The 18893-nt window shown below is 37.6% G+C and overlaps 1 protein-coding gene across 1 annotated transcript in view; it reads left to right on the top strand.

Annotated features, from left to right (window-relative positions):
* The window catches only part of LOC150093146 (uncharacterized), a 339961-nt gene that overhangs the window by 191477 nt on the left and 129591 nt on the right, over positions 1-18893 (top strand). The window contains exon 13 of the mRNA XM_090414162.1: positions 15272-15489. Within this exon, the coding sequence (XP_090270288.1) occupies positions 15272-15489 (218 nt within the window). The remainder of the gene's footprint in view (positions 1-15271; positions 15490-18893) is intronic.

Raw genomic sequence — 18893 nt, 5'->3', positions numbered from 1 at the left:
CCAAGTTGCGTGTGGCACGCAACTCCTGAACATATGCTTCACACAATGCTCCCAGCAGCTCATTGGCTAAGAGAGAGAGAGAGATCATGTGGGTTGTTTTGCATATTGCGCAGCCAGAACTCGTGCAAACAAACTGCATTCGTATATGTACGCTCCTAGCCCACATGGTGTTGCTATGGTTACTCCCACAAAACGTAAGAGAATGTTCTCACTCTCAAGTTAAAATTTGGATTGCTGGCGAAAATGGAGAGAGGTGTCAGCTGAACAAAATTAATGGAAGAATATAAAGTTGGAAGTTCAACTTTTTACGAAACAAGGTGGTAACTCCAGAGATATATGATGCAAACAGAATCTACAAAAGCTTCAGAAAATCGGAAAACTGTACACCAATCCTGGTATGAAGAATTAGATCGTGTGTTATACAGGTGGTTTGCCCTGGAAAGATCAGAGGGAGCTTCCATTTCTGGACTGGTGCTGTAAGAAAAAGCGAAGGAATTGCATGGGAAAATGAAGATGCAAGGCAAGTGTGGATTTTCCATTGGGTGGCTTAACTGATTCAAAGAAAGGCATGGTATTTATCTGTAAAGTAGATGTGTCTGGTGAACAGAGGAGTGCTGATGAAGTGTCCGCAAATGAGTTTATTGAGCAGTTTCAGAAAATTGTGGACGAAAATAATATGACTGTGGAACAAATATAATGCTGATGAGACTGGATTGTTATGGTACTGTCTTCCCATGTCGACTTTGGATTGTGCAACAGAAGCCTCGCCGAAGGGCTTTAAGCAGAACAAGGACCTGTGTAACTATGGCGGTATGCACAAAGTAAGCTTGTCAGTGATAGTCAGGTACTGCAATCCACGGTGCTTTAAAAGTGTGAAAAATTTGCCTCTCCACTATCAGGCACAAAAGAACACATGGATGGATTCTGACATATTCAAAGAATGGTTTAATAGTGTGTGAAGGAGCATTTAAGGGAAATGGGTTTTCTACCTGACAGAAAAGGGATTCTTTTGTTGGACAATTGCTGCACCCATCCCCCAGCTGAAGACTTAAATGTGGAAAACATCTGTGTTATGTTTCTGCCGCCTAGCGTAACAAACCTTATCCAACCAATGGACCCAGGAGTCATCAAGAATATAAAGATGAACTGCCGCTCCCTTTTTATGTGTCGATATGTGAACTTTGAAGGCAGCATCCAAGATTTTCAGAAACAGTTGACATTGTAAGACACCATATTTACTTTGTCTCTTGCCTGGAAGAATATAAAGAACATTACTTTACGTCACTGTTGGCATAAATTGTGGCCTGTGATCATGTTTGAAGATGACAAATCTAGCAGCAAAGATTTTCGTGGTTTTAAAACACGTCTTGTGTCCGACATCTTGGATTTAGTAACACATTCGGAGATGGTTAGTATTAGTGAAGCTGAGGTGCAGGCTTGGGTGGATGTAGACAATTCTATTCCCGTCACTCTCTCTCTCTTGATGATGACTAAATAATCAAATATGTACTGGGAAAGGAGAAAGATGAGGAGGATGAAGATGAGGACAAGAGCACGCAGACCAAGAAAGTTATGTGGAAAGAAGCTGACGAAGGATTGCAGACTTTCATAAGATTTGCTGAGCAATGCTCATCTATGTCAGCACATGTTATGAAATTTCATTGTATGCACAGTGAATTTTTAAAGCTCTGGTGACAATCTTGTAAGCAGGCAGACATTTGAAGTTATGTTATGTCATCACACTAAGAAATTCACGACTTTCATGTGATAATGCATACTGTAATTTTTAAATGCTGTTTAAATTTGATTTTGTGAAATATAAAATTATGTGTATATGTTTTAAATTTTAAAAAATCCACACGATTTTTGATGTTATTTATTTAATTATGGTCAGCAGATCGAAAAACATGACCAAACTTTGCATGCTGCAATTTCTACAGATGGCATCACAAAACACGAACAGGTAAGTTCTTGAAATATATATTCAATTATCCAGCAACATATCCAGAATCGGCAAAGTCCCGTTGTTGCTGGTTAAGAGTGATTCTACCGTACAAATATACAAGATTCCTGGAATCTTTGCTTTAAAAAACTATTCAAACTTCAAACATATTTGCATGAAAACAGCCTGAAATGCAGAAACTCGTTTTTAGACTATCAGACCAATGGCCAAGAACACAAAATCTAGCTTGCTAGGTGACACTTTTATGGCTTGGGGCATAAGTTATGTGTAGTAAGTTCTGGTGGATGAGTTTTTCTTCTTGAAATAGGCAGACTGGCTGTAGAACAAGCAAATAACATAAAACACTGGCCTTATAGTTAACTTTGAGATGCAGGGCATGGTAATCTTTGAAAAGATACTTAAATAATGTGGTCCCTGACCATGTCTCTAGAGTTTAAAGAACAAAGACAGTGGGTGTGAAATAGATGAACAACCTTATTAATCAAGTGATCGGTATGAAGCCAATGATGTTGAAGGAATATCATGAGAATAAAGATAGAGGAGTTATAAAATATATAAAGCACAAGCTAGAAAAGTTAAGAGTATTGTATAGAAAGCTAAGTCCAGAGTGTGAAACAAAATTGGCTGTGCAGGCAAAAGACAACCCAACATAATTTTATCATTATACTGCAAATAAAAGAAAGAATGAATGTGGAAGAATTACTTTACCGAATGCATACAGTACATTTGTGTCAGAAGCAGATTCAGTTGTTCAGAGAGTGCTCACTTCACAAAAATATATCAGCTTTGTGTGTGTGTGTGTGTGTGTGTGTGTGTGTGTGTGTGTGTGTGTGTAACCTAGTGCATAGCATTACCACTACGTTGGATGAGCAGGAGATTCTAGAGCTGATACATGCCCTGGATAAGAATTGGGCAATAGGGACAGATGGGATATCAACACATGTGCTGAAGGAATGTTCAGCAGAACCAGGCAAGCCCTTAACATGTTTGTATAATATGAGTCTCAGCTCAGGAAAGATCCCACAGGAATGGAAACAATGTATGGTAGTCCCACTGTTCAAGGGGGGGAGGGGTGCAAAAACTGATTTGTCTAACAATCAACCTATCTCTAGAGTAGTTGTGAAGATTTTAGAAAAGTTGATAAGATCTCATATACAGAAATAAATTGACAGACAAGTTATACTTGGCATGCTGTTCCTAGACAAGGAAGGAAAAGCATGGACTTAGTAAAGGAAGGGTCATGTCTGTGCAGTTAGAGGATTCCACACGAAAGGTTGTTGTATAAACTGGAGATTATGGGATTAGAATATAAACTATCAACTTGGGTTGATAAAGTAGTTGAGGGAAAGATTTCAGAAAGTGGTATATGGGGGAGGAGGAGATGTGAATCTGCCAGATTTAAGGTGACCAGTAATGTATCCCAAGGATTACTCCTTTGACGATTGTTGTTCAATCTGTATATTAATGATATCGGAAAAAACTTGATTCTAGGAGATGTGCAGTTGTTTGCTGATGATGAAAATACAGGGATGCCATTTATATATATATATATATATATATATATATATATATATATATTTATGTTGGTCCCACCCATGAAAGATTATTTGTAAACCTATAGTACATTTGTACCATGGGCAAGCTAAGATTTTTTATTTTTCATTTTTATTGATTTTATGTATTTTTATTATTATTATTATTACTACATAACACCTCCAGGGAGTCCACAGCAAGTCTCATCGAGGGAGGGCACCTACTCTACAATTATCCATCTCCACCAACCACAACTACCTTCCTCATCTACACCAACGCCATCTACTACCAACCACCACCACTAGTATTTTCACAGACAATCACAAACATCCATGCTCACGACGGGATCGAACCCACAGCCAGAGAGCAGATACGCTAACCACTCAGCCAACCAGGCTGGCAAAGTAATGCCAGCACACCCTCCCAAGTACTAACTCTGCTCAAGTTTGCTTAACTTCAGTGATCAGACAAGAATTGGTGCTTTCAAACCTTTCAAACTTTTTTACTTGTTTATTTTTACAAAGTCCAGAAAACCTGTTCTAGAGACCAAACATGGAACTTTTTCAAGCCATTATGGGCCTTGGAATTCATCTTCCACCTACATATATAGCACTTATAGAATGATTTGAATAAACTGGAGGTGTGAGCAAACAATGACTGTCAATTCATTGTTAGTTAGCCAAATTAAAGTTGTGCACTTTGGTGTGATGAGTTATATAGGTGAGATCAACCTTGGAGAAACTGATGAGACTAGGGATCTTGGAGTTATGGTGGATAGGAATTTGATGTTCAAAAGTAACACAAGTAAAAATTGCAAATACAACTCATGATCTCATGCATCAACAGATTAGCACTGAATGCAGGCTTATTATAGAGGACTTCAACTATGGGGACATAGATTGAAAGGAAGAAAGGGCATATAGCAAGATGGGAATAGAATTTATACAGTTATTAAGTGATAATTATGCAAAAAAGCATGTCATGGAGGGTACCAGGAGTTTGAGAGTGTTGGATCTGGTGTGGCATCAGAAGACGTACCAATAACCATGGTAGACACTCTTCCTCCATTCGAAGAAAGTAACCATGCAGCTAGCTTCTGGGAGTGAGGTTACTAAATGTGGAATTTTCAGTCAAGAAAGTATTTATATGGAACTATAAAGCTGATGATTATGACAACTTTGGTGTGTGTGTGGGGGGGGACAGCTTGGAGCAGTGCCATGGCTTAAGAAACTTCAAGAAAAGTGCATAGGAAGTCAGGGATTGTTTGAAAGCATCAGTATCAGACTGCATACTCAGGAGGCTAAATCAAATGGAGGTTAAGTGAACAAGTAGTGATATAAAGCAGTAACTGCAAAAAAAAAACATTATAGAGGACATAGAAAGAAAAAGGTGATCATCATACTCATGATGCTCAGGCTAAATCAGATTATGAGAGAAGATTAGCCAAGCAGGTCAAATTAAATTCAAATGTTTTTTTTTTTGTTTTTTTTTCCTATGTAGAAAGTTATTGAAAAATAACTTTAATCACTGCTAATGGCAGGAAAGTGACAGAAGCAGAAGAACTAGTTGAGCTAGTAAATTATCACTTTTCAAGAGTGTATCATCCAGATGGAGACTTTGCAGTTGCTGATGTGACAGAGACTATGAGAATGGAGGTAGGTGAACTGGACGTGCCCATCATATTGAAAAATAGTTCTTTAGTAACCAGGTGTGTAGTTATTAAATTAGAAAATTTGATTACAGATAAAATCCAGGAATGGATGGATAGGAATATGATGCCCCTATAGGAGAGGGGGGCTCAGCATGGCTTTAACAGAAGTTGGAGCAAATGGGAATGGATATGAAGCTGGCAGCTTGGATGGGGGTGACTGACAGAGAGACACCATAGAGTAGTATGGCGTCTCCCTGTCAAAGACGAGAATGAGGATGACTGGTGGAGTGGCTCAAGGCTGTGTAGTTTAGGCCCTACTCTGTAATTTGTATAATGCTGATATATGATGAATAATTTAAGGGGGGGGGGGGGGATATTCAGTGATGATGCAAAACGGTTAGGACAATATTTGATAAAGGTGATGTGGATATCCTGTAGGATAATTTACATAAATTAGCATTCTGGGCAGAGAATAACGGTTGTCAATTTAATGCAGCAAAATATAAAATTATAGACTTGGGATGAAAAGACTATATACACTGTGAAATCTTTTCACACATTGATGGTACTGGATTGCAGGAAATTGATGAGTCTAGGGATTCAAAGGTAATGGATGATAGCTTGTTTTTAGAGAAACTTGTGCCATAGTTCTATATAATATATGCATGAAAACACAAGGTAAAAGTATTATTTATTAAATATACCGCCATATATTTCAGTCTTAAATTAACAGACCATCGTCAGTGGCTTAAAAATCAGTTGTTACAATGTAGAATGCGAACAGTTGATTTATTCGAAATAGAACGAGCTGTGTGATGTTAAATCACCAATAGCATTATGCTTTCACTGAAGTAAAGGTTAACGATAATTTGCCTTTTTCAATTTCCATGGTGAATTTGATACGAGGTTGTGAAGTTTTACAGTAGCTAAAAATGCTTTAAAAGCTAAGAATCATATATTTTCTGCAGAAAATCCGATGTCTAGATTAACTTGACATGGAATAAAGGCAGACCACAACATTCTTTGGTCTGAAACACTCCTACATAGATGTCAGTACAAATTTGAACGTCTATTTAAGGAGAGTGCTGAGGCCTAACTTGAATCAGAATGAGTGCCTATCCTTATCAATAATATGGGAAAGTTTGATTCAAATAACACATCATTAAAGGAATTTTTTTTCTCCAATTACTATTAAGACCAAGAATGATATTTTATAAAGACATAAGGTCTTACAAAACTAACTAGATACTACGTCTATCTGATGATCTTGATATTATAATATGATATGTATATTAGTATAATATCATACATATGACATTATATGATGAGTATATGATATTATAAGTTATATATATGTGTGTGTGCAATTTATTTTACACCGTTATGATTAACTTTTTCTTCAGTGAAAGCATAACACTATTGGCAATTTAACATCACTCATTCTGAAAGTTTATTTTTCACTTGGTTAGAGTATAATAAATTTAGTTTAATCCTTTATCCAAGTGTGAGCAAACAAAGTTTGCGCCTGAAAGTATCTTCAGGACTGGGTTAAGGTGGTACACACCAGGGCAACTCGTTGCAAAGGTGGAGCAAGCTACCAACACTCCTATCTCAGTATCTTCTATAATGCAAAACACATCTCCTTGCGGATATGTCTAATGTTATGCATTAAGGGAAGGGCCACTACCCAGACTAGTTTCGACCTTTATTTCGACCTTCATTCCCTTAATGCATAACATTAGACATATCCGCAAGGAGATGTGTTTTGCATTATAGGAGATACTGAGATAGGAGTGTTGGTAGCTTGCTCCACCTTTGCAACGAGTTGCCCTGGTGTGTACCACCTTAACCCAGTCCTGAAGATACTTTCAGGCGCAAACTTTGTTTGCTCACACTTGGATAAAGGATTAAACTAAATTTATTATCACTCATTCTATATTGAATAAATCAATTGTTTTCATTCTACCTTGTAACACTTGTTTTTTAAGCCACTGACGATAGTCTGTTAATTTCAGACTGAATTATATGGCAGTATATTTAATAAATAATACTTTTACTTTGTGGTTTCATGTATATATTGTATAGAATGGTTGATAGAGAGTTCAGAGTGCATATTGCAAAAGTTGGCAAAATTGCTCAAAGGTTTAGTTGGATATTGAAAAACACACTGACAAGTAAAGATAGAGAAGTTATTATCCACATCTTGAGTGCCCAGATTTTGTCATATGAGTTTCTTGGTGATCAGGAGGTGGTGGAGAGAATCTTGAAATGAGTGACCAAGCTGGTGACAGATCTATGGAAGGTTCCCTGTGAGGATAGATTGAAGCTATGTGGGTTGCAAACTTATTAGTTGATAGGTCAGAAAGAGGGGCTATGATAGAAAGTTATAAGTTACTAAAGGGGTTCTATAAGATTGACACAAAAGAAATTTTGCAATACCTTGGGGGGGGGGGGGGGTGGGGGGGGGGGGGGGTGGGGGGGGGGGGGGGTGGGGGGGGGGGGGGGTGGGGGGGGGGGGGGGTGGGGGGGGGGGGGGGTGGGGGGGGGGGGGGGTGGGGGGGGGGGGGGGTGGGGGGGGGGGGGGGTGGGGGGGGGGGGGGGTGGGGGGGGGGGGGGGTGGGGGGGGGGGGGGGTGGGGGGGGGGGGGGGTGGGGGGGGGGGGGGGTGGGGGGGGGGGGGGGTGGGGGGGGGGGGGGGTGGGGGGGGGGGGGGGTGGGGGGGGGGGGGGGTGGGGGGGGGGGGGGGTGGGGGGGGGGGGGGGTGGGGGGGGGGGGGGGTGGGGGGGGGGGGGGGTGGGGGGGGGGGGGGGTGGGGGGGGGGGGGGGTGGGGGGGGGGGGGGGTGGGGGGGGGGGGGGGTGGGGGGGGGGGGGGGTGGGGGGGGGGGGGGGTGGGGGGGGGGGGGGGTGGGGGGGGGGGGGGGTGGGGGGGGGGGGGGGTGGGATTAAATTTCCGGTCCGTATGTCACGTGAAAATTAACACCCTGTTAATTTTAAAATGCTTTTAACCAAGATTTGCTTATAATTAAATTAATAGGTTATTTTTTGTTATTAATTTTCTGTTATTTTTAACAAATTTTGGCAAGTAGACAATCATATGTTGGAAAAACACTGTAGTAATTTAGCTGACATAAATGCGTCACCGCTCATAAAACATGTTCGGCGAATGATTAGGACGTAATCACACCAGTCACACTGTAATTCCAAAACAGGATTATCTAAACCAAACGCCTCGACATTGAAGATTAACTTCACTTTAACTTATCTAAAAGTGTGTAAAACAATTTTTTTGTTATTACAGTGCTAATATTGATAAAATTGCAGTATAATGTTACAGATATTTTTATTTTAAAAAATTCGCGATTTAATGGATACACCCTTAGTCCCTATTAGTCCGTTAAGTCGAGGGTTTACTGTACTATAGAAGCTGTACTGTAGCACTTAAGTGTTTTTAACACTTCACTGAATGTGTTTTTAATAACTGGATAGCCATTGTAAGTATGAGTGGTCTTAAGTTGCATGTGTTTTAAGTCGAGGGCTGACTGTAATTTGTTTCCAAGTTTTTCACTTTTGGTTAAGTGTTTATATTTTATTATTTGGATTATTTTTAATGTTTTAAATGTATTTTTTAAATGTAAGTATTTGTGCATGCAATCTTTCATATTTTGAAGACAGATTTTAAAAAAGCATCTCAAAGCTATTGCTTAAAAATTTTCTGTATGGATATGATAGTGCCATTTGCATGTTTAGAAGTATTAAATAACTATTAACTGATTAACCTTTTCACTGCTGAAAATATTCAAGTTAACTTTTTTTTTTTTTTTATTATTTTCCAATTGTGAAGGTTAACCAAAATTGTGACACATGAATTATGTTTTATTTGTTTTACTCAGTATTTTTATACAATACTGAACTGCATCACTTCCATCATGCTTCCAAAATTTATTAATTATGTGATATCTTTTGAAACAGGAAGTAGACCACATAGGGCACCCAGCATTTGTCACACATGTATCTATGCCCCCCCCCCCTTCCTCTTCTCTTCAAATAAAACATTTGGACACATCACAATGCCTTTTTTACACACACACCACCATCATTTCATTTTGGAAGTAAAAGAAACATCTTTAATAGAATTTAAAACAGCCAAATTCAAATTATGTGCAATAATATGAAAGATCTTACATTTTCTATTTAATTTGTTACTAGTCCATTTTTTCCCCAGCATGATACATGCTACTTCTGTTTCAATGCCTGCTGATCAATTTCTTCTGGCAAGAAAAGTTTTTTTTTCATTCCTCTTTCTAATCTACTTTCTAACTACTTTCCAAAACTCAGTTACACTGCAACTGAGTTTTGGAAAGCAATTATGTAAACAAATACCTCTTCTGATTTTTATCAATGTATAAGTATCTTGTATAATGGATGAGTTTCTCCTCTGAAATATCTATCGAAGTATCTAGAAGAAGACTTGTGACTTAACTCCAAAGACTCAAGCCTTTGTAGTTAAGGAAATCATTTTAAATGATTTCCTTAACTAATTTTTGTTTAATGGCATCAATAACGTACAAATTCTTTACATTTGATGCTGCCTTAGTACAGAGCCTATGAAATTTTGAAGTCAGTAAATGGTTTATTGAATTTGGCTTTATAATAGGCTGTATAAAAAAGGCACATCAGATGTTCAAATATTTTAGAGTCCATCTTTCTTTGGAAATAGAAGTGTTACATGGTTGTTATTTCTAACAAAATCTGTCACAGTAGTTTTTGTGAAAATTGAATGTCTCATGAAAGCTAAATGTGTGCAATTTAAAAGGACCTCAGAAATCTTTTAGTAATTCACCAGTTCAGTTTCTGGCAGCATCCTGTGTAGAAGGAATGGATACAAGTGAGTTTGAGGGAAGATTGGATTTCTATAAGAGGGACGGCCTACACTTGAATGCATTTGGCATCAAGAATCTTGAAAGTTTATTAATTGATATAAGACCTAACACAGAGAAACTGAATTCTGATAGGAGGAATCGTGAGAATCTGTAAGAGTGACATTGTTAGTTAACTGTTAATGATGAGAATGGTAATTATTATGGAAATGATTAAGAAGAGAGAATGATTCTGTGTTCATCTGTTCAGATCTATCAAACATGTGTAACAATGTCTGCATAAGTAAGGAACTAGAGAAGAACAGAGATCTGCAAGTTGTTGAACTGTGTCATGCAGACCACAGACAAGGGTATGCAAAAGAGCATGCAGATGATATATTATGTCTGTACAGGAATGCTAGGAGTATCAGAAACAAAGGAGAAGAGTTTGTTGCCTTGGCTAATATGTTTGGACCTCATGTTGTAGGCATTAGTGAGACTTGGCTATCAGAAGCAGACGTACCTAGTATCGAGTGCAAAGAGCAGTATTTTTAAGAAGGATAGGAAAGGAGGGGATGTGCTGTTAACACGTTCACTGCCATGCTGCTTGTTTGTTACCGCAAGCTAAACAATTTCACTTCTTCAAGGTCAGTACGAGTAATCTCGTTGCCAGCGGTAAGTGTCATAAGAGTATATTCGTAGTTGGCAGTGAATATGTTAATGATATCAAATATCTTGAATCCAGTTAGAGTTGAGACCCATGACTTCAATACTAGTAACAATTTTTTGTGACAATGAGTTTGAAGCCATCTGATGTCAGGTGGAGTCTAACAAGATTAAATAGACAGTGGGGCATTGTTACAGACCTGGTGGATCAGTTGTTAGCGATGAAGAAATGCATCACCAGATAGGGAAGATGGGCACGAAAAGAGTAATCATAATTAGAATGTGAGACTTTAATTATCTGAACATTGATTGGGTACCTATGGAATTGCATGAGAAGAATGAAACTGAATTTATTGAGCTGTTGCGAGACAACTTCCTCAAGTAGCACGTGACAGAAAGAACTCAAGGTCAAAGAATGTTAGATCTGATTATAGTGTCAGAGGAGATTTCAGTTAGAAATAACTATGCTGCCTCTGTTGGTGACAGTGATCATGCAGTACTCACTTGAAAAGTGGCTTAGTTTGTGAACGTTCATTCAGAAAAGTTACATGCTGAACTACAATACAGTAAATTATGACCAACTGAGAAGTATATTGAGTTCAGTGCAATGGTATTGGTTGCTGGATGGGAAGAATATCAAAGAATAAGTGCGTGGGAAGCATTTAAAAATACTTAAATGATGCAGTATCAGAATGTGTCCCTAGAGTTCTAAGAATAAATAGAGTAGGAGTGAAATCAATGTGTGATCTAATTAAGCAAGAGATTTATAAGAAAAATTTGATGTGAAAGGAATAACTTGTGCATAAGGATGATGGCAGTTATGATAATTATTAGCAGCAGGCCAAAAGAGTCAACTTTGTATGGAAAGCTAAGTCTGAAAAGAAACTGGCTCTTAAAGTTAAAGACTACCCAAAAGAATTCTATCGTTATGCCGCAAGTAAAAGAAAGAACGAATTTGAAAGAATAACTCTACTGAATGCAGATGATATTATTACACCCTCCTTGGAGTCGACAGACTGATCGTGGGAGGTTCATTCAACTGACAACATATTTATCATATAGAATCTTAAAATCCTTAACACTCCTTGCATTAACAACACATTCTGGTAATGCATTCCATTCACCGACAATTCTCCATGTAAAAAATCTACTCCTCACACCCTTCTTCAACACACTTTTACATTAACTTCCAGGAATGACCTCTGGTTCTTCCCCTCTCACCTTCTACTCTTTTTATAATCTCCTCTGGATTAATCTGATAAAATCCTCTCACTAACTTACATGTCTCTATCATATCACCTCTCTTCTTCCTATCCACCAAACTCTGCAATCCACATTTCTCCATAGCTAGCATTCCAAACTCCAGATATTGTCTTAGTCACTCATCTCTGGACCCTCTCCAATGTCTCCACACCACATTGAAAAACCAGGTGACCAGATCTGAGCACAATAGTCCAAGTGTGGTCTGATCAGTGCCTTATACAGTACAACCATATCCTTATCCTTGCATGCTAGAGTACTTCTTATCATAGCAGCACTATGATGTGCAACCTTTGCAACACTAGCAATATGCCCTCTAAACTTTAGTCTACTCAACCATCACTACCAAATCTCTAATCTCATCCACTTCCTGCAGTACTACACCATTGATATAGAACACAGTCTTATATTTCTATAAGACTGTGTTCTATATCTAAATGAAACTTTCCAAAATGCAACACCTTGCACTTATTGATATTAAAACTACAACCCCATTCTTCTGTCCAAATAAAAAGTCTATTCAAATCTTCCTCTTCAGTAGCACTGCTGAAGGGATTCAGCAGTGCTACTTATAATTCTTCCCAACTTTGCATCATCAACAAATAACTGAAGATCCCAAGTCAGTCCACATGATATATCGTTTACAAACAAGTTAAACAGCAGTGGCCCAAGAACAGAACCCTGGGGCACACCATTGGTTACCCTTCTTTTTTGAGACACTGCTCCATCATACACAACTTGCTGGTGTCGTTCAGAGAACCAATCTCTAATCCATCTAACCAATATTCTATCTATTCCCATCCTCTGCAGCTTGTGCACCAACTTATTATGTGGTAATCTATCAAACGCTTTTTCAAGTCTAAGAATATCTCTGTATATGATTCTCTCTTATCAAACACACTCGTCACCTTATCATAAAATGCAAGTAAATTACTAAAACAGGACCTACCCATTACAGATCCATGATGATCATCATAAAGAAAGTTATGTCCATCAACTTCTCTATTCGATTCCTTACCAATCTCTCCAACACCTTGACCACAACTGCAGTTATACAGACTGGCCTATAGTTGGAGACTTCTGTCTTAGAACCATGCTTGTGAGTGGTACTATTTCGCTTTCTTTCTACTCCTTAGGAACCCTACCCACTGCATGACTTTCATTAAATAACCAGGTCAAGGGCATAACGAACTCTGGTGCACATTCCTTAAGAATATGTGATGATATATCATCCATTCCCACAGCCTTATTCACATCTAACCCAATCAACATCTATTAGACCTCTGTTTCTTTCACTTCCAATTCTCCTAATACTTGCCTCTCTTCTATATATTGTACTGGATCATTTATACCAGTATGATATACGCTGATAAAGTGCTCATTCAATGATTCCACTATATCCTTTGCAGCTGTTATTCTGATGCCATGACTATCCACCATTGTTAGTCTGCCATAATTATTCTTCCTCTTGCTTGCCATGTAGCAGAAAAATTCCCTCGAGTTAACCTTGGCCTGACCAGCCAATCTCCTCTCATACTGCACCTTTTCTTTCTTTACCATGCTCGTCACCTTTCTAGCCTTCACTTTATACTCTTCGTGGATCTGATCACCACCAATTGCCTTGTACCTCCTCCATAACATTTTCTTTTCCAGCACAGCTTGCTTGATTTCGCTGTTCATCCATTTCACTCCCATTCTGCTTACTCGCTTAACCCTTGGTATGCAGTCATACATTGTTTTTTGTCAGATACTGCCTTGTGAAGGTAATTGATGCAGAAGTCATTGTTCATATAATTTGAACAGTGACTTCAGATATAATTTGAGTATCAACCTCATTTGATACTCAATGAGGTTATATAATTTGAGTATCAACCTCATTTGAGTAAGGTTGCTCATTTGAGCAACCTTACTAAAAGCCATCAACCTTCTATATGGAACATTGAACTCACTGCCACCTCTTCACCATATGAGGAAAGTTGTGTGTACAGTCAAAAGTCAAAGCTGTTGCACAAACTGAATGAGAATTCTGCAATAGGAACTGATGGAATATTATCACAGATGCTAAAAGAGTGTTCAGCTGAACTGGCTACTCCTTTGACTAGGCTGTATAATTTGAGTATCAGAACCGGGAAGATTCCACAGGAGTGGAAAGAATGTGTGGTAATCCTGTTGCACAAGGGTGGTGAAAAGACCAATATATTCCAACTATCGACCAATCAGTATGTCATTAATAATGGTAAAGATTTTGGAAAGTTTGGTTAGTGCTTACATTCAGAAATGGGTTGACAGAGAACCTCTACTTTGCAATGAACAGCATGAGTTTACTAAGGGGAAGGTCATGTTTTAGCAATATGCTCACATTCTATAATAATGTTACCACTGAGTTAGAAAATGGGAATGGATACACCATGATACTTTTGGATTTTGCTAAGACTTTGAACAGAATACAGCATGAAATGCTGTTGCATAAATTGGATAATATGGGATTGGATTATAAACTGTTCGCATGGATAAGAGGATGACTAACTGACTCACAGATATCAAAATGTGGTATATGGGGTGGGGGATTGCAAGATTCAAGGTAACCATTGCTGTGCCTCAAGGATCTGTCCTTGGTCCATTGCTATTCAGTCTATACATTAATGACATTGGGAAGGATTTGACATGTAACATAGAGCTATTTGTTGATAATGCAAAGATAAGTAGGGTAATCAGGAGTGCTGCTAATATGCAGTATTTGCAGAATGATTTGAATAGACTGGAATTGTGCGCATATGAAATGGCTGTCATTTCAATGTTAATAAATGTAAAATCATGCACTTTGGTGTGATTAGATATCCAATGTTGTATTATATTGGTGGGATTATGCTTGAAGAAACTGGTGAGGCTAGGGATCTTCTAGTTTAGTACACAGGAAATTGAAGTTTGAGGGTCATATAGCAAAAATTGTAACTACAACTCAGAGAATAATAACAATGCTGAAATGAAATTTGACATGCAAAGATAAGGAAGTCATTTTGCCTCTCTATGAGGCATTGAAAAGATGTCACTTGCACTAATTTTACTCTGCTCAAGATAACCCAGGCTTAGCAGTGAAAAGGTTAATAATTCAGACCTTGCAAGATTGTATGTGATTTGTAACTTTTAAGTCAAATATGACATGGTTCTTCAAACTACAAAACTTAACTGTAACTTGAATTATGTTACATTATATGAAACAATACAACAGTGAAGAAGTAAATTTTGTTCTTTCAGTGTTGGAAAATAAGGTTTAGAAAATATGTATATTGTTCTCTTTAATTAGTACATGTCTATTTTTTTTATTATTATTGTACTTTATAGTTTGAGGAATTGGAGCATAAAGAAAATGAACGACAGAAGCATTTACAACAAATGGAAGCCACAAAGGAACAGTTAGAAGAAACTGTTGAATTACTGCAAGCAACCCAACAAGAGCTAAAGCAACACAAACAGAAAAATGAAAATCTGAAGGAGCAACTTCTTGATTTAGAAAAGAAATATAATAAAAATAAAAGAATTATTAGAGAGTTTCAAAAAAGGTAAGGTTATTTTTTATTGCATTATGCTAATAAAATACATTCTCACTTGTATATTTGTTCATAACTAGCAATTAACATCTGAATTGAGATCTTTGTGTTGATTGAGAAGAGAGAAAAATCTGGCCTTAGACATATTTTGATAGTAGTGTTATACATCAGTTTAGTTAGTTTAATGTAGGAATCTGATAATAGATTACATTAGTACCATTGTGCCAAATTTGCCCTCTTAAAGGACTGATAATAATATTTTGGTGGATTTTGAGAAATAAGTTTAAAATCTCATAAGTTGAATTGAACTGATATTGTGGATTAATTGTTATTGTTATGCAAGATCTGGTCTAATCCTGCATATATCTTTCAGACTTTGCTTTTTAAAGTTAAACCCTTTAACATCAGCTTTACAATGCATTCCATTTCACACCATATATGAAATCAGAAAAATGTTTCCCACCTCCTTTCTTTCCTCATTCTTTATACAGCTATTCACAAATGACTTATCTTCCACTGCCATTTTTGTATCAATATTGTCTCGTGGAGGGTTTTTCATCCTGAAAAACAGCATCCAACTTCCATACAGTATTGTATAGAAGCAAAATTGGAGTGTGAAAAGAAATTTGCCAAGCAGGCTGAAGGAAACTAGTAAGAATTTTATTGTGCTGCAAGTAAAAGAGAGATGAAAGTGGAAGAATAATTTCACTGAATGCAGGCACTATGCTTGTGTCTGAAACAGATGAGCACTCATTGGATCAATTTCATTTGTTTCAGACCTTCTTCTCATTCACCTCTTATGTAGTTTAGTGATAGTACTGCATTGGATGATGAGAGAGGTGCATGAGAATGAGATTCTAGAACTGTTGCATAACCTGGGCAAAAATTTGCCAATAGAGACAGGTGAGATATCAGCATATATATGCTAAAGGATGTTCAGCTATACTAGTCATATGATTTGAGTTTTAGCTCAGGAAAGTCCCACAGGAATGGAAACGATGTATGATAGTCCCCATTGTACAAGGGTGGTGTAAAAACTGATATGACTATATGTCTCATGTCTGTCAACTCATATAGACATGAGTTGACAGACAAGTTGTACTACTCTGAAAGGAACAGCAATTTACTTAAGGGAGGATCATGTGTGAATCATTTACTCATATTTTATAATAAAAATATCCCTGCTGAGTTGGATAAAGGGAATGGATATATATGATACTGTTGGAGTTTGCTAAGACATTTGAGAGAATACCATATGAAAAGCTATTGTATAAGTTAGAGGATGTATGATTGGAATATAAACTATTGACTTGGGTAAGAGAGTGACAGACAGGTATTAGAAAGTGTCGTATGGATGGGGAGGGGGGGGGTGAATCGTCCAGATTTCAGTTGACCAGTGATGTTCTCCAACGGTACCTGAACCATTGTTGTTCTTTCTGTGCATTAATGATATTGGAAAGGATCTGACAGGAAATGTTCAATTGTGTGCTGACAATACAGAGTTAGGCAAGACAATCAGGAATGCTACTGATATGTGCCACTTATCAAATTATCTGGAACTGTGGGTAAATGATACTGGATGTCATTTCAGTGTCAGTAAGTGTAAAGTTATGCACTTTGGTGCAGTGAGATATCCAATAGCATATTACACAAGTGAGATTATGCTTGGAGGAACTAATGAGTCTTGTGACCTTGGAGTTATAGTGACAGGAAGTTGAAGTTCAAAAGTTACATAGCAGAAATTACAAATACAACTCAGAGAATAGTTGTGATCCTGAATCATTGATGTGTAAGGATGAGGAGGTCATTTTGCTTCTTTACAAAGATTTGATATGATCACATCTGGACTACCATGCACATGTTTAGTTTCCTGTGTTCCAAAGGAATGAAGAAGCTGTGGATTGAGTTCAAAGAAGATTCAGAAAGATGATATTGGGATTATGGAATCTACATTATGAGGACAACTGAGAGTGTGAAATACAGACACTGGTAGTCAGGAAAGGAGGGGTGATAAGTTAGTAAAATTCAGAAGTTTAGACTTCTAATGATAGAGGTCTAAACTTCTGAAAAGGTGTTTTAAGATATTGGTTGATGAAATTTTTCACATGAAAGGGTGGGGAGAGGATAAGAGGTATACATGGAAGTTAAGTTTGTGTGCAGTTAAGAAATTTGTGGGAGATTTTTCTGTCACTAAGTAGTGCATATGTTGAACAGTTTGGCAGTTGATGTGGTGGGTGAATCTAGTGTGAATGAGTTTAAGAGGTGCCATATTTACTTCAATATAACTCGCACTTTTTTCCCCAAAAATTAAAGTTAAAAAATCGTTGTGTGAGATGTATGCAGAGATTTTTAGAAACTAAAGTTTTCATGAAAAAACTGAAAATGGATATGACTTACCAAAAATCTCCTGTTCGCTATTGCTACTTCCGGTCTCGAGTAGTTTCAATCTTTGAGTTTTAAAACCAGCACTCTAAGTTGAATGTTTCTCCATATTTCAAGCAAAAATTACCAGTAATTTACAAGACTTGAGATACGTAATGAACAATCCTTCACAAATGACTAATGAGAACTGAAAGCAGAGCATGAAACAGACAGCAATGGTAGGCCGGTAGAGATAGAGCAGATGTGAAGGCGTGCATTGATTGGTGCAGTATTAACAAAAGATCGTACAACTCGACGACAAAGGCAAGCCAACAATCGTTGAGTTAAAATGCTGATTCTCTTCAACCAAATTCAAAATATCTGAAACAGTAGTTTCTGTGGGAGAGGACATTTGATTCATTAGTTGTGCTGTTTTTATCACATTTGTCTCTAATTGCACTATTTGTTGACATATATTACACAGACTGCAAGTGTCTCTGTATCTTATTCAGTAATACAATGAAACTACTTGTGTTTCTTGTGTCTGCAGTGTAGTAGCTGTTGAGGAGGGCGTGTTGTTTGCCACAGCAAGCGAGTTATTATCACCCCGACATGGATGTGTTTAAACTTTTTTTTTTTTGTGAGGTATATGCGAAACTTTTTAATTTTAAACTTTTTAAAGTAAAATCAGTGATGCGAGTTATATGCAAGTGTGAATTATATTTGATTAAATATGGTATTATAACTATTGTGGATGATGATGTGTGTCACACTCCCTTGGATGTCTGTTAATAACAATAACTTATCTCATTGTCTTACTTGCTTCACTTATAATTCCAACCAATCCAATGTATCAATAAAAAATTCGTATATAGTTCATCCCCTTAATGTTTTTTTGCAATCAGCTTCCCCATCCTTTTCATACCTGCAAGGCTAATTTTATAACCTGTGTTCATGCTTCTTCTGATCACATGGAATACTTCATTTGCACTATATTAGCTAAATACATTTTAAAAAAAGAATGCATTTATGTATTCAGTTTTATTGCTTTTTTT

This window comes from Typopeltis vanoorti, chromosome 24, assembly GCF_054136105.1.
Source record: "Typopeltis vanoorti isolate ZY-2024b chromosome 24, IOZ_Tvanoo_1.0, whole genome shotgun sequence".
Taxonomy (NCBI): domain Eukaryota; kingdom Metazoa; phylum Arthropoda; class Arachnida; order Uropygi; family Thelyphonidae; genus Typopeltis; species Typopeltis vanoorti.
Note: the sequence above shows the minus strand (reverse complement) of the source record. Positions and strands in the feature narration are given on the sequence as shown.